The sequence below is a fragment of the Nyctibius grandis genome, chromosome 30, assembly GCF_013368605.1.
Source record: "Nyctibius grandis isolate bNycGra1 chromosome 30, bNycGra1.pri, whole genome shotgun sequence".
Taxonomy (NCBI): domain Eukaryota; kingdom Metazoa; phylum Chordata; class Aves; order Nyctibiiformes; family Nyctibiidae; genus Nyctibius; species Nyctibius grandis.
This window is the reverse complement of record NC_090687.1, coordinates 314,097-330,040: the sequence shown is the minus strand read 5'-3', so window position 1 is coordinate 330,040 and position 15,944 is coordinate 314,097. Positions and strand designations below refer to the sequence as shown.

The following is a 15,944-nucleotide window of genomic DNA, read 5'->3' as shown; positions in this document are numbered from 1 at the left end:
TTGTCTCTCTGTTGGTTGTGTTCAGTAAGTGTGAATTAATTTCTGACAAAATATGCTTTGAGACTTCTAGTTTCTTTTTAGAGCCTGACGTGTGTTGGCTGATGGTTGGAATCTTCTCTTGGTAGTTTCACGTCTGGAGGAACGTGAGTCGGAAATGAAGAAAGAGTATAATGCTCTACATCAGCGTCACACAGAGGTAGGATGTCATCTCATTATTTCTAAATAAATAAACTCAGCCTATATGTAAAGTCATGTCAAAGAATTCAGCTTTACAATACTAGCGATGACTAGAGCTTCTGAACTTTGGGAACATCAGAAATATCTGAATGGAGAGTGTAGAGGGGATGGAGCCAGGCTCTTCTCAGTGATGTCTAGTGACAAGACCAGAGGCAGCTGGCACAAACTGGATCACAGAAGGCTCCCTCTGAACATGAGTAAAAACTTTGTTGCTGTGAGAATATTGAGCACCGGCACAGGTTGCCCAGAGATGTGGTGAAGTCTCCATCCTTGGAGATACTCAAAAGCCACCTGGACATGGTCCTGGGCAACCTACACTAGGTGGCCCTATTTGAGCAGGGACGTTGTACCCGATGGACCCCAGGAGGTTCATTTCAACCTCAGCTGTTCTGTGATTCTGTGAACAGTGCCCCACTACCTCATCTCCCACTGCCAACGAGCCTCCAGGAGATGTTTTACAAGGGCATGTAGTGGTAGGACAAGGGCTAACAGTTTTAAACTGAAAGAGGGGAGATCTGGATTAGATCTTAGGAAGAAATTCTTTGCTGTGAGGGTGGTGAGACCCTGGCCCAGGTTGGCCAGAGCAGCTGTGGCTGCCCCCTCCCTGGCAGTGTTCAAGGCCAGGTTGGATGGGGCTTGGAGCAACCTGGTGTGGTGGAAGGTGTCCCTGCCCGTGGCAGGGGGGTTGGAACGAGATGATCATTAAGGTCCCTTCCAACCCAAACCATTCTATGATTTTATGGTTTTTGGATATGCTCTTTCATGGCTCTTCTGTTATGAGATTAAGCTGAAGGAGTTTCCAACATGATTTTCTGTCACATTACTCCATTCACTTACATCATCAGCTTAGAAGACAAGAGCAAAGACAAGGAGATGCAAAAACAGAAAGGGAATTGGAAATGGATGCTGGAGAAGATCAAACAAAAGCAGAAATGGAGTCTTTTCCTCTGTTTGGCTCATGGATTTTTCTCTCCTCACAGATGATCCAGACCTATGTGGAGCACATTGAGCGATCCAAGATGCAGCAGGTTGGGGGAAATAATCAAACTGAGGGCAGCCTACCTGGGAGAAGGTAGGGCCATAACCTCTCCATGTAACTGTGCTATCTGGGAACTTAGTGAACTGAGTGCGTGTATTTGAGAGAGAGAAACCAGAAGCAGGATCTTTCCCTGTGGGCATGGATGAAGCTTTTTTGTCATGGGTTGTGGGTGAGTTGTGGGTACATTTTCGAAGGCTTGATGAGGAGGAGCTTTACATGTCTCTTACAAAGCTTAAGCTTTGTCACGCTGCTGTTCATGGGGGGCCTCTGGAAAAATGTTTGTATTCTCAGCGTATAAAAGGTTTATGTATAAAATGGCACAAGGTATCAAATGAAGTATTTGTGTGTGTGTGTGTGTCTTTGCATGTGTCAGAGCTGGCAAAACCTGTGGCAATTAACAGCGTTAGCCATTATAGGGTTTTTTTTTTCCCTGTTCCTTCAAGGGAAGCTGGCGGTAAGTCAGTCACCCAACAGACCTACTTATGCCCCAGAAATTGATTTTCCTCCTTCCCCACCCCCCCAGTTTTCAGAGCACCACCAGCCTTTGTTTAAAGAAGGCAGTAATAGGAAAGAAGTTCAGTATGCGGAAGAACTAGTCTTTTGTAGTCTTAGAACAAATTTAAAGCACAGAAGTTGCAGTTACATGGATTTCAGTACAGGTACATCTGGCTTTAGCTGGTATGCGAGGGAGCCAAATGCTTTCTCTCTGATGAGACTATATACCAGTGATGTTGCCCGTGGGGTGAGAAGTAGAAGTGATATTCCATAAATACTAGTTAGAGAAGTACCAGATCACATAGCACATAACCTACTTAGATCAAGCATAATCTATTGAGTCGCTCAGCCATAAAAAAAGATGGTTTCTGTGGCAATTTTTATGCGTGGCAGATCACCATTTGTGTTAATCATCACATGCTAATGAGATGATTAACGCTATACTGACGCTGTCTAACCCAGGAAGTTTTAAACTAAACCAGTGTTTTCCAGGGGAACAATACTGACAAGGTAATATGCTGCAGGAGATTAAATCTTTTTGTTGTCCTTGCCTGTCTTTTTTTAACTTCTTAATTTCTTCTGGCCTTGAGGAATGTTAAAAGGTTTTGCACACATGCTGACCACGAGCCGTGGGAGCTGTTGGTTTGAAAAGTAGAGCGAGTGCGTCCTTTCTCATCTCTTACAAAATATGTCTGACTGATCTTGGTTAATATCTGTGAATATCACTGAACTTCACTCAAAATCGACATCTTTGGGAAGCGTTAGGCTAAGAAAAGGAGCGGTGATGGCAGCATGGACAGAGCCACAGAGATGAAAATACTGGGAGAACAGCAGAAGGGAAAGCCATGAAGGTTTTTGAAGTATCATCTGGGAGGGATGATGAAATGCAAAAGAAGAGCATTGAGCAAAATTTGGAGATGAAGAAAGAGCAAAATTATTTGAAATTAAGAATAAATAAATATATTAAGAATAAAGGAAGAATAAGTGAGGACATTTTAGTAACTTGTTTTTAGGTCTGTGACACTTAAATACCAGAATGTCAGTTGGTTTTGGCGTAATGTAATAGAAAGAAAATTTCAGGTCTTGGCATAGGACATGTAAATACCCTCTGTGTGCTGTGGCTCCCTGTTACTGCATTGGGCCGCTCTGGAAAAGGCTGAGTTCAAATTGCCAAAGATTTGACTGTGTATTGTAAGAAAGAAAAAGGGAAAGAAAGAGAGACCCAACCCCGCCTTGTCAATGAAAGAGACGTGAAGGATGGAAAGGGAGTAGTAAACGACATGAATCTTCAGAAACTTTGGTAACTAGCCTGGGACTCCTGCCAGATGCCCCGCAGCCTTGGAGTCACCAATATCCTGAGCTGGAAAGGACCCACGAGGATCGTTGAGTCCAACTCACGACCCCACACAGGGCAACCTAAAGGTTAAACCATATATCTAAGAGCATTGTCCAAACATTTCTTGAACACCGAGAGGCCTGGAGGCGTGACCACTTCCCTGGGGAGCATGTGCCAGTGCTTGACCACCCTCTCAGTGGAGAATTTTTTTCAATACTGTCTGTTTGCTATTTCATTGCCTCCCATAATAATTAAAGATACTTCTGTAGCCTTGGCTATGAGAGTAACGTGCAGCTGGAAGGTACTGGTGTCTCAAAGAAAGATCCTTTATTTATTCTGAATGAGTTGATAAGATTTTTATACTCTCATTTCTAAGCTCCCAAAGCCTTACATAAAGGAAAGAAAGACACAGTTACATGTGAATGGACAGGGACTATTTACCCTTCCTCTTCTGACAGTCAAATAGGCCTTTTGGGAAAGAATATCTTAGAGTATTTCTTCTGGAGAGGAGTAACTAAAGGCTGTTGTAGTTGTTGAGTGGGTAGTGAGTTATCTCTGTGCTTTATTTTCTGCAAAGCAGTAAATCAGTCTCACAACAGAGAGTGGTTTAGGAGAACAAAAATCATTACAGAATACAGTGTTTGGGGTCTGGCTAAAATTGGGTTGTCTAAAATATAAAAATCTATTGGGGGAAAAAAATCAAAAGGTAGATGACAGCCTTCTTAGGCAAAAGAGACAGGGATGAGTGGTGTAGAAAGCAAGAGAAGACATGGTGTAAAAAGAGCCAGTAGTTTGTAGGTGTTCCTCTGTTCATAAAATCTCCCGTATCAGACTATTTTTCTTCCTTCTCCTCTCCTCCTCGCAGTCTCGAAGTCCACAGTGAGCTCCCAGAACGTGGTCTGATGCTAGTGTACAGCTGAAATGGGATAAGTGTGTCAGGCTTGTTTCCCTTCCCACTTATCCTCCTGTAAATAAGAATATACCTGTGGAAGTACTTACACAGTGAAATATAAAAGTACCGTAGGCAAAAGCACACTTAGGGCCTCTCTCTTTTCATATATGCATCTGCCAAGTTTGGGTTGGTAGCAATTTAAACATGGTAGAAATTTATTTTAATGAGATTTTCCTTCCCTAACTTTCAAATAAAATAGTATTAATTGTGGCTTTATGTTATCATTCTGCAAAAGAGATGCACAGTGAAAAGTGTTACTGGGTATATCTGCAAGACTGCCGTTCTCTGGGATGAAGGGCAGAATTTTCATTAAGAATTGCCTCTTTGTATTAGAGAAATGAGTCTTTTACCCTTTTAAGTGTGGCATATTGCTAGTCTCCTTGAAGAGAAAAAAAAAGAAACCCTGGGTGTCTGTGAAAGCCCGATGGGGCTGTGATTTGAGTTTGTAGGCCCCACCAGTGGGAAATGGGACTTTTTCCTTCATTCCAAGCTTTGTGCTGTCCGTGTGCGTGCGTGTGTGTGTAGCTCTGTGTTTGTACACGCTTGTGCCCAAGCACTGGGGACAGATGTGTGTCCTTGTGTCGCTGCACAGCCGGGTGGGGGGTATCTGGGTGCACTGATGTGCGCTGGGGGGGGGACACGGGCGTAATTTCTCATGGCCTGTCGCACAAATCGGAGTGCATTGATTTCATCTGCGATGTGCTTGGGTGTGTTAGACTGCACAGGGGGGTATATTTGCGTAAGACTGTAAGTACACCAGGTATGGTTGCCTCTCCCTTGGGAGAAGTTTGTGCAAGAGCTGTTGGGGGGTGTGTATACCTGCTGCCATCCGAGTGGGGTGACGGGTACATGTGCACTTCCACGTGGTGTGGGTTCAGTGCACGCGTACCCTGTGTCTGTCCTAGGGCTGCACGTTTGCATGACCTTGGCTCTCTAATGGTTGTTTTTTTTGTCTCGCTTCTTTGTGCAATTGCTGCTCTGTTTTGGCTGTTGTGTTTGTCCCTGCAGTCATCGCCAGTCGTGGAGGAAAAGGTAAATTCTATTGCTGCATCTTAACTTTGTTTATCCTGGTTTTGGAGGTTGCTGTTGAGTGGCCATGGTGTGATGCTGGGAATGTACCGGACTGGCGTGTTTGCCCTCTCTGTCTCCTGGCACCTGGGTTGGGCTTGCTCATTTGAGTGAGGCAGAGGATCCACCAAGCTGCTGCGATAACACATCAGGAAGAAGTTTGGGTACTTAAACACAAAAGACACAGAAGTTCAGTCCCACAGAATCACAGAATCACTGAGGTTGGAAGAGCCCTCTGGGATCATCAAGTCCAACCATTGCCCTGACACCACCATGTCAACTAGACCAGGGCACTAAGTGCCATGTCCAGGCTTTTCTTAAACCCCTCCAGAGATGGTGACTCCACCACCTCCCTGGGCAGTCCCTTCCAATGGCTAATGACCCTTGCTGAGAAGAAATGCTTCCTAATGTCCAACCTGACCCTCCCCTGGCGAAGCTTGAGGCTGTGTCCTCTTGTCCTATTGCTGGTTGCCTGGGAGAAGAGGCCGACTCCCACTGCGCTACAACCTCCCTTCAGGTAGTTGTAGACTGCAATCATAGTTTTGTTATGTTTTATAAGCTTTAGGATGTGACTTGTAGAGCATCCCGATCCCAGGTTTTGGCTACTGCAAACCTTTGTTGAGGAGTTTGCTGTTTACCTTGTAACACAAGGTGGAACTAACCAAGTGTTGAGTCACCCTGTACTGGAAAAAATTGGGTGTATGAAGGTTACTCCAGCACTCAAGATTTAGACCAGCCCTGAGGATACTCTGAAGTTTTTTGAAGACTGGTGGTCAACCCCAAGACTGCAAAGCTGAAGTTAGCTCTGCTGTAGTGTTTGCTCTTTCCCCATCCCTGGGAGGTTCAGAAGAGGGGGCTGTCACAGGAGGCTGGAAGGTGTTTCTGAAGAAACTCAGCAAGGAAATCTCCTAACAATCTATGTTAAAATCCTTTCCTGAAGATCCTACAGCTTCTGATGCTACGGAGACTGTGTACCTCTGTTCTCTGTTTAGTGGGGACTGTGAAGGTCATATGTTCACTGAACATTTAATGGGGGGCTGTATCTCTTTGCATGTGAAATGTGCCTGTGTTTGTATATGAACGTAAAAATAAGCTATGGGCTTCCAAAAGAAATCCGATCATAGAGATTATCTAAAGAGGAAATACAGTTTAGTGTCTCTCTCAGCATACGTTTGGGATGGCTCATATTTCTCAGTGCTGCCAGTGAGTTACGTCAGGCCATCCCAGCATAGTCACAAAAGCATTTATGTCGTAGCATGTTGTTAGATGTTCTGACTGCACCACTTGTTTTGCAAGGAATGCTTTGCAGTTATACGAAGTTTTCTCCAGCTACGTACACCTGTGAAGCGTAACTCCCTTAAGACCGTCATTCTAACCTGAAGAAGAAGAAAGATACAAATCTAATGGTTAAAGCAGCTCAAAAAATGGCCTAATTTTTTTCCCCCCTCCCTGAAAAGAGTGATTCTTCTGACGTAGGCTCTTTGGGACCCTTGAGTTATTTCTTTAACTGTTAAACTAGGAATTTTCTGTCTTCGTGGCATAAAGTTCTAATTTCTAGTTTTGATTCTCTTCATAATCCCTTATACATAACTGACTGTACTTTTTGTGGCTTTTACATCAGTACAGAGCCAGGGGTGAAGATTTCATATTAGGGGAAGAAAGTTCCCTAGTATGTTACTTGGACACTTAAAACACAGCTGTTAGAAATTTTCAGGGTCTTGGGATGGTAGCAGCAGGACAAAGAGGGGTCAATGCAGCAAGACAGACAGAGGTAAATGTCCTTTGGTGTCATGACCTGTTAGGAGCAGGTGTAAATGGCAGGATAGAGGGGTCATAAATCAGTATGTAGGTGAACAGCAGTGGAAAGTTTTCTATAAACGTTCAGTGATTATTGATATTTAAAAATAAGAACCACCAAGATGCCTTTTGAGTGAAAAGGCTACAAGGAAACTGATAATCCCTATCATATATCATATCATATCATATATATCATATATTTCTTCCCCAAAAGGGTTGTCAAGCACTGTAACAGGCTGCCCAGGGCAGTGGTGGAGTCCCCATCCTGGAGGGATTTAAAAGCTGTGTAGATGTGGTGCTGAGGGACATGGGTTAGTGGTGGGCTTGGCAGCGCTGGGTTAACGGTTGGACTCAATGATCTTAAAGGTCCTTTCCAACCAAAACAATTCTGTGATTCTGTGATTCTGTATATGAATCTGGTTTTGAATATGTTGAAAGATGATTGCATCTTCTCTATAGAAGAAAGTCAAGTTAATCAGGTTGTGTCAATGATCTGTGCTCCTCTAAAATCCAGTTACCTGCTGCCTTTGTAAGAGGGTTGGTTTGTGAAACTTCCATGGATGAATCTTTAGGATCTTCAGGAGAGGATTTTAATGCAGATTCTTAGGAAAAGGTCATCCCAGATCTGCTTACTGGGCCACACTGGAAACACCTTTCTGCCCCTTCTGCCTATCCAAGATAGGCCACAGCAAGCGATTATTCCTCAGCATGAGTGACACTGACACAGCAGTGTGGCACGCTGTGTTGGCTGGGCAGTGCTGAGAAGGTTGGGCATTTTGGGTATCTCCACAGACACTGTCTCCTCTGCTAGACATTCCATCTCCTTCCTTCATAGATGAGCCGGTTCGTGCACCATCTCCTGCGTTAGTGTGTTTGCGTATGCCCCGGGGGGCCTTAGGTCGTGCTGCAGTCATTTCGGCTGGGGTGGATCTCCCCTCCCTGACTGAGAAGGGGAATTGGGAAAAGGAGGGAGACTCCTGGGCTGAAATTCAAACCGATTTAATAAAATAAGAAAACCAATAGCCACACTAATACAAAAGACAGAAAATTATACTTAGCCCATGGAGTGGTGGCAAGTCCCTCCAGGGATAGTAATGGGAATGGGGAAGGGGAAGGGGAAGGGGAAGGGGAAGGGGAAGGGGAAGGGGAAGGGGAAGCCCCCCCCATCCCCAGCAAGCTTTCCCATCTACAGTGAACCTGAAGTTTACGATATAGAATACACCTGTGGGCCAGCCTGGGGCAGCTGCCCTGGATTTCACTGCCAGTGGCCTTGATCACCACACCACAGCTGGCCACACACTGAAACTAAACGTAACAGAAAATTCATTCTATCATTTTATCCCCGCAAAACCAGGACACCTGGTCGTCAGACCAGTGCTGATGATCATTAAAGACAGGCACGTGAAGCTCTACTGTTATTAATGCTGGTACAGAAGGGCAGATTTCATCACTCCCTGCACCAATTAGCAGAAGCCCCATACAGGAGTAGGTGAAGTACCATCATTGAACCTCTTTGTGGGCGCATGGCACATGGAGGATCAGCTTAGTTCATCTCTACAGGGCCACTGGCGTCCAGCTAGCAGAGGATATCCCCTAAATGGGTGGGTGGTCTGGCCCTGCAGGCCTGCTTCTCTGGCATGAAACCAGTTGCTGCATGCTACTGCAGCCTTTTCCACCTCTGCTGCTTGCTCTAGATTTTCTCCCACTGGAACTTGGCCTCAAAACCTGAGCCAGCTTTTATATTCAGAATCAAACCCGCAGCTAGCTCGTCACCTGCAGTTGCCAGAAAGAAGAGGATGAAGAAAACGTAATTACAGACGTGTGACAATATGAATGATGCATTCATTTATACCTTTGTTTAAATTCTGAATTGTGAGTGCATTGTAGTATGGCTATGGAGAGGGGGTCAGAGAGCACAAGTATTATTTTTCTTGCTTAGTATTGGAAGTGATCCAAAAACCTCTGATTTCTGCTGTTGGAGCTCACCAGTGTGGGGTGGAATGTACAGACATGCCATGTAGATGACTCTTAAAAGCCTCTTTCCTGACCCACAGATGACATCTCTAGGATCTATGGGAGCTTTTTTTTTTGCTGTGAGAGTGGTTTGCTGTGGCTTGTTTTCCCACAGTACCTTTGTTTCTCAGAAGATCCACAGACGTAAATTGGCTGATGGTTCCCTGCACTTTCGCATTCCCCCCAAATGTTTTGTACTGATGGAGAAGTCAGTCGTGCCTGTTGTGGTCACTTGACACCCTTCCTCTTAGGGTCTCCCCAAGAAGAGGTATGGCTCTAACAGTAGACACCATGGGTCTGAGTAGACACCACAATGGAAGTGTGGGAGTTGGGAGTTCATAGAGCTGCTACGTGAGGGGAAGGAGGGATTCAATGTCTAGCGACTAATATTTCACATAAGCTAGTGTGCTGTTTCTTTTCTAGGAGAACCTTGTAAATGGCTAACGGATTGGTTTCCCCTCTCTCTCTGTTTCTCTGTTTAGCAGGAAGGAACGTCCTAACTCTCTGAATGTCTTCCCACTCGCGGATGGCATGGTACGTGGGCAGATAGGGGCCAAGATCGTCCCAACACTGGACCACTGGCACCTGAGTGACCTCGGCCAGCTGCAGTCCAACTCCAGCTACAAGGTTTTATAGACCATCACGGAGCAAGGGTTTCCCACACTCCCACTGTCAATAGCATCCCACATTTTCATTAAGATGGAGACCACTCTGTGTCCATAACCCTTTGCAGCCTCTCCCTGCTGTGTGTCTCCTCCCTTGGTAGCTGTGCTGTAGGTGGGAGGATATTCGTTTGCAGATCTGGCATATGGTGCGGGAGGGATTTGACACAGCTCCTCATGCTTCTTGTCTCAGTGATAATCTCCTTTACTTCGCTGGCCCCAAGTTCAGAGGAATGTGTGGGGAGGCAGTTAGAGGAAGATAAATCCTTCACTTTTTTATAACTTATTTGGGAGAGGAAATAGGTGGAGCCTGTCCCCTCTCTCCCCCTTGATAAGAGCAGTGCTTTTGCACCTCAGCTGGGACCAGGCATTGGGTTGCACTTGCTCTCCAGTGTTTGTCCTTTTTCTGGCCTTCCTATCTTCCTATCTTCAGTAAAAGGGCTCCTAATCCTCTCTGGATGCCCAAGTCTTGCACTGTGCTTAAAGGTTTTCAGTTCCTCATATATCTCGTCATTGCTCTAGACTTGCTTGTCACCTTCAATGCGCTGCCTTCTGCACTGGGGCTTGCCAAAGAACTCACAGCACTGCAACTGCACTGGAGCAGCCGCATGGATCTGCCTGTTGCTTGTGGTGCTCTGCTCTGCCATTCGGAGACTGGTCTGAGCCCAAAGACCCAGACATTGTACTCTTAGCTGATAGCTCACTGCAGTAGTTTACAATTTAGGCTACACATGGTGACCCACATTTCCCATGAGCTGTACCTGTAGACTGCTCAAAGTCTTTGTGCTCAGGATCCCACCAAATTCCTCTCTTTGAATGATGTTCCACAAACGCCTGGTGACAGGTCTGAAAGCCAGTGGTGCATCTACCCAGCACGGCTTACAGTATGTCCCCCAGTATCTCACAGAGCTTCTGGTCTGCTTTAAAAGTGCCTGATAAAGTTTACTTTCTCTCTGCATGGAATTTGTAGAACATCAGGTGTTTTATATGTCACATAAAAGGACTGGTCTCCTTTTGAGAAGTTGTGAATCACTAATCCTGTAAAATACGTGGAGGCAGTAAAGGCAAAGAGGAGAGAAAAAAACAAGGAAAGAAAAAACCCAGCTTCTGCATGTCTCCAGATCACATTAATGGCACTTTGGCCTGAGGGACTCTGCAGGAGTGGCCTCCTTGATGCATAGCACAACAAATTTAGACAAATTCAAAATTTACATAGAAAACAAAGCAGCAGCTTCCCTTTTTTTAACACTACCTTTATAAAGTAGCCAGGCCTAGCGCAGCACAAAGCTTAGCACTTCGTCAGCCCTCTGCCGTTGTGGAAGTCGGAAGTCCAAAAGCAAGATGTTTGGATAGGGTGGAGACTGTTCTTGGAACCCAACCCTTGCTGTAGTGTTAGAGGCACAGAAGTCTGGGAAACGTAGAAACTTGCAGAATGCCAGTTGGGTCCTGCAGTCATTTCTGGCGAGCTTTGCCTGGAGTTAGGGAATAGCAATGCCACAGTGCAATAACGTCATTAAGGATGGTGGAAATGAAGGTAGAGCATGAACCTGTTTCTTCAGACTAGTGCTGTGCCAACACAACGCTGCTGCAAGGACACAGACAGCAACCAAAATGCACAGAGACAAACCCACTTCTGGTTCTGGGACCACTTTATTGCTTGGGGTCTCCAGGCCGTGCTGTGAACTATGGTCTGAACATGCCCTCGAGCTCTCTAACAACCACGTGTGTGCAGCAGGGGTTAACATTTAGAGAAGAGCTGGGAGGACACTGAGGGTAGATCCATCTTCCACAGACTTGCTAAGGTGTAATTCTTTAAGTGGTACCATTGCAGAACTTCTGGAAGAAGTTGAGTGGATCTCACTGATGAGATTGCAACAGGAACCCAGATAAGTGGGAAGTGTTGGTGTCCAGATAATGGAGGGTTATGGACTGGATCTCTTAGTCATTTGTTGGAGGTGGTGTCAGGCAAAAAAATCCATTTCTTGTTATAAGAAAGCTTTGTGCAGAAGTAGTAGCGTGCTACTCCAAATGTATCTGATGAGTAGTGCTGGGGTTTGTGTTGGTGCTCATTAGGGAAGCTCAGAAGTGGGATGCTGGGTTTGAGGAGGCTAACTGGTAGGGTGGAGTTAGAGCGCTTGGGCTGTGGAAGACATGGATGGGGTAGCGTGTTACGGAGGATTTCTTACGAGCATGGAGCAAACCTATGAATAATTAAAGGATGTGATTGACTGGCTTACAAGATTTGCAATTTGGAATGGAGATTTTTCCTCCTGCAAGCTTCTTGTACACTCTCACTGGAATGCTATTACATATTTTGCATGACTGAAATCTCAGCAGCACTGCTCATGCACCCCTCGCCTCTTCTTCAGCAGCTCTGATATTTCACTGACATCAACTGCACACCCATGACTCACCTTCCCAGTATGTATATCCTGACTTTCTGACTAGTTTTCCTTCGTCATGGGGCCATACTATAGTTACATTTTAAGTGTCCTTGTATACTTCTTATTACTATTTTCTGTTTCAGTTGCTGTCATTATCTTATTTTGTTTTTACATTCAGTTGTACATTTATTTTATACCATGTTTTGGAGATGAAAGTCCTTAACATTTTTGTTTTTATGTACTATGCTTTCAGTGTTATAACCATACAATTGTGGCTTCTCATGGTGACATATGACTGCTATGAATGTTGGGCCTTTGCAATGCATTTTGGAGGTCACTACTACACATTTGATGTTTAGGAGGTTGACAGGTATGGCTGTAGGTAAGTGGTGGTTGTGGAGAGTATTCTTTGGGTGAGCTATGGGTTATGGAGAATGCTCCTATGCTGCAGAGGAGAGCTGTACACTTAGTGGAGTACTTGGCATTAACGAAGCGCTCAGGACAGTAGAAGGAAGATACCAGCAAAGATTAATAGAGCTTCTGGACTGTGAAGACGAGCATCTTGGTAGTATTTACATTTGGGAGGAGTTTCTCCAGTGCAGGCTGGTAGGTTGATAAGTACGTTTTCTAGGTAAATATAAAACTTGGATGTATAACCGAAGAGTAAGTGAAAGCCCAGGGTAATTACTCACTGGTGTGTGCTGAGTGAGAGGCAGATTATGTCAGTAAACAAGATGTTACAGGATATCTCTGATACAAGTATCACCCTACAGACACCGATGATACAGGGTTTCTGAATGACGTCTAGTTCCTAAGAACAAGGAATGACACGTGGACCCACCTGTGTGTCTCTTTTACAGTGAGAAGATGCTCCTGGACTTTGGTTATGCTTATAGATGTACAGGGGGTACAGGAACATCTCTGCGTCCTTTCATGGAACAGAAGTTTTGTTTGGGGAAAAAAGTTTTATGGTTGCACTTTACACTTGATAATCTTTGTCCCTTTGTGCATTAGAAAGCACAGCAGGCAAACTGCAGTTGAAGTAGGACAGGGCTCACTGGTTCGTATCTGTTCTCAAAAACCTGGTTTGATTTTTTTCTTTAAATATTAGGAAAGTAGCTCCTTAAACAGGACTGTGAAGTAGAGGTGGGAAGTGTGGTTTTCACTTGTAGCAGCCTAAGGAAAAAGTCCCCGTGTCAGTCTTGATGTTAAAATCAGAAATGCGCAGGGAGATGGTTTGAATGTCCATGTGGGAACGTGGGTGCTGTTTGGACTGACAGTGCAGAAACGATATACAAAATGTGGATCGTATTTAATGGTAACACAGCTTTAGAAAAATCTTAATTTCCAATATGAATGCACAGATGCAATGTAAAACCTTTGACTTCCACAGTGCAGTGTACAGCAGGGTATTTTAAGATAAGCATATAGAGGCCAGTCTAATTAAAGGAAGATCTTAACAAGATTCCAGATTAAAAAAAAAAGGCTGCAAAGGGTTAAGTCACCATTTTTTTTCAGTCTTCTCTTTCATCCCATTTTGAATTTTTTTGTTGTGTTACAAAGTTGTTATTAGAACAAGAGAAGAGACCTCCAAATTAGTGAAGTGAAACAGCGTCACAGCTCCAAGGTTGGGAGGCTCAGAGCAGCCTCTGAGCAGAATCAGGATCTTTCTAGGACTTGCTCAGGAGGGGAGAGGCAAGTAGTAACGATTAAAGCTGGGTTTGGATGTGCAGATGCTGAATGTCACTGCACCCAATTGCAACTCATTATCACATATAACTCTCAGCATTAATTTTGTCATCTCCCTGCAGGCGGTAGAGTGGGCTGCCGTGAAGAAGGGGGAGGTCTCATTTGGGTCTGGGAGTGATCACAGCATTGGTCAAGACGTTAATTGGCTGACTGTGAAGCAGTGCTGTTTTAATTGACAAACAAGGGTCACAGAATGAAATCCTGACAGAGCCTTGAAAGCCTTCCATGTTTTTCCAGAGATGGTGTTACAAGAAATGGGGCTGTAACGTCTGTAAAACCGAGAGCCATTTGTGCGTGTTTCACACTGGGAATCCATCTCTTATGTTAATTTGTCAGCTTCTGATTTTTGAATTCTTGGGTCTTGTCATCCTGTCGTTTGGACGTGGGGAGCCCACACCTGTTTCTGCTGTGTTGTCAAGCTGGACCCATGCCTGGCTAGCTTCTGCATAAGGTGGTACGGGGACATAGGTCTCCTGCGCTAGCAAAGTCAGACCATCCCAGCTTGGTATCTGCTTTGCAGTTTAGTGTCAAAACCACTTTGCTGTTCTCTCATCCAGGTTGTGTTGATGGCTTACAGCAGTGACATCATCCAAGACCTCTTAAGAGGCCACTTCTCATCCTTCCCAAGCAATATCCATGTTGCCTTCCAGTCTTGGGAAGTGCTGGCCTGGCTTACTGCAAGTGCCAAAGCCCTTCAGCTGCCACTATAGTCTGTGTGAGCTGCAGGTGCTTTTCACTTACGATAAGGGCACCTTTCCTGAGATGCATGATGAAGAGATCACATACTGATGTGACTTGTGAAGAACAATGTTTAGTAGTAAAGGAGGAAGGATATCAGTCCTTTCTCAGGTGGGATTTGCTTGCTGAGTTCAGCACGAGAACTCGCTGCTTCGTTGTGGTTGCAGTGCCTAGTGTCACCAGCAAGCGCTGGACGTGTAGTGGTACAGTGAGCAAGACTCATTCTCCATAATGCTTTAAGGCAGCCATACGCCAACAAACGGGAGATTAATTGAAATGTATAGCTGTGCTTTTCGCTTTCTGTTCTTCCCCCACCCTGTAATTGCCATAGTGCCCCCAAGATGAAATGTCCGAATCGGGGCAGTCCTCAGCAGCTGCCACACCGAGCACCACTGGAACCAAGTCCAACACTCCCACGTCGTCTGTGCCCTCTGCTGCCGTCACACCCTTGAATGAGAGCATCCAACCCATCGGCGAGTACAATGGCACGAGCAAGAGCAATAAGAGAGCACGAGAAAAGCGGAACAGCCGGAACATGGAAGTCCAGGTCACGCAGGAGATGAGGAACGTCAGCATAGGTATGGAAGCCGGAGCTTGGCTACTTGGTCATTAAAGTGATTGACTTCCCAGTGGTTGTGTCCCTGTGCTACAGGAAGAGGCTGGAAGACGGAGGGTCATCAGCTTCATAAGTGTAGGATCTGAGGTAGCCTTACTTAGAAAGACACGTGAGCGAGACAGGGCTAATTGGCTGTTAGCAGTTTTCTGGGTAGCAAATTTTTAAAATGTCAGAAATATGAATAGTTTCACGAACGTACACGATAGGAATAGGTTATTGAGTTCAGTGCCCTGCAGTTGCTTTCATCCCTGTCATAGAACCTCCTTCATGAACACTCAAGTCCCATCTTAGTCTAACTGAGCTTTTGGAAAGCTGCTTCTGGACCTCGTCGATATAATAGTTAAAAGCTTCCATTTAGTTTTCTCTCTAGATTTATTCATAAGTATTTTATAACCAGTTGTTCATATGCCAAATTTGTCAGTCAGGTTAAATAATTATTTTCCCTTCAGTGTGTTTATCCCGCACTTTGATGTGTTTAAAAATAGCAATGATATCCAGCTGTTTCTCTCAGCTAAATAAGCTGTTTGCTTTTAGCCTGTTTCTCAAGTAAGAAACCCCCCAAACCTTTGGAAGTTGCAGTTGTTTTCTCTCCACTTCCCAGAGTCCTTTAGTAATTTGAATTCATGATTTCATCTCAGGAAAGCCAACGCCTCAGTCTTTCAGCACCAGGCTTAAATAAAGAAAATGGTGTAATAACAGGATAAAAGCCCCTTTCTTGTGCTTTTTAGTACAGCTGTGCCAATGTAGTGTCTGAGCAGCTCCCAGCCTGTATTGTATTGAGACATGCAGTAGCCTTCAGAAATGAGAAGTGCTCTGTTCTACAGGTCATGAATGTGTAACAAAAGGACTGTAAAACGA

At 44.9% G+C, this 15,944-nt stretch overlaps 1 protein-coding gene across 24 annotated transcripts in view; it reads left to right on the top strand.

Annotated features, from left to right (window-relative positions):
- Positions 1-15,944, top strand: part of MAPK8IP3 (mitogen-activated protein kinase 8 interacting protein 3) — an 83,179-nt gene that overhangs the window by 25,910 nt on the left and 41,325 nt on the right. For 9 of the 24 annotated variants that reach the window (XM_068420378.1, XM_068420365.1, XM_068420356.1 and 6 more), the window contains exons 3-7: positions 126-196; positions 1,218-1,309; positions 5,068-5,091; positions 9,420-9,564; positions 14,802-15,048. In XM_068420378.1, coding sequence (XP_068276479.1) covers positions 126-196; positions 1,218-1,309; positions 5,068-5,091; positions 9,420-9,564; positions 14,802-15,048 — 579 coding nt within the window. The other 15 variants (XM_068420377.1, XM_068420371.1, XM_068420376.1 and 12 more) reach the window with 7 other exon arrangements.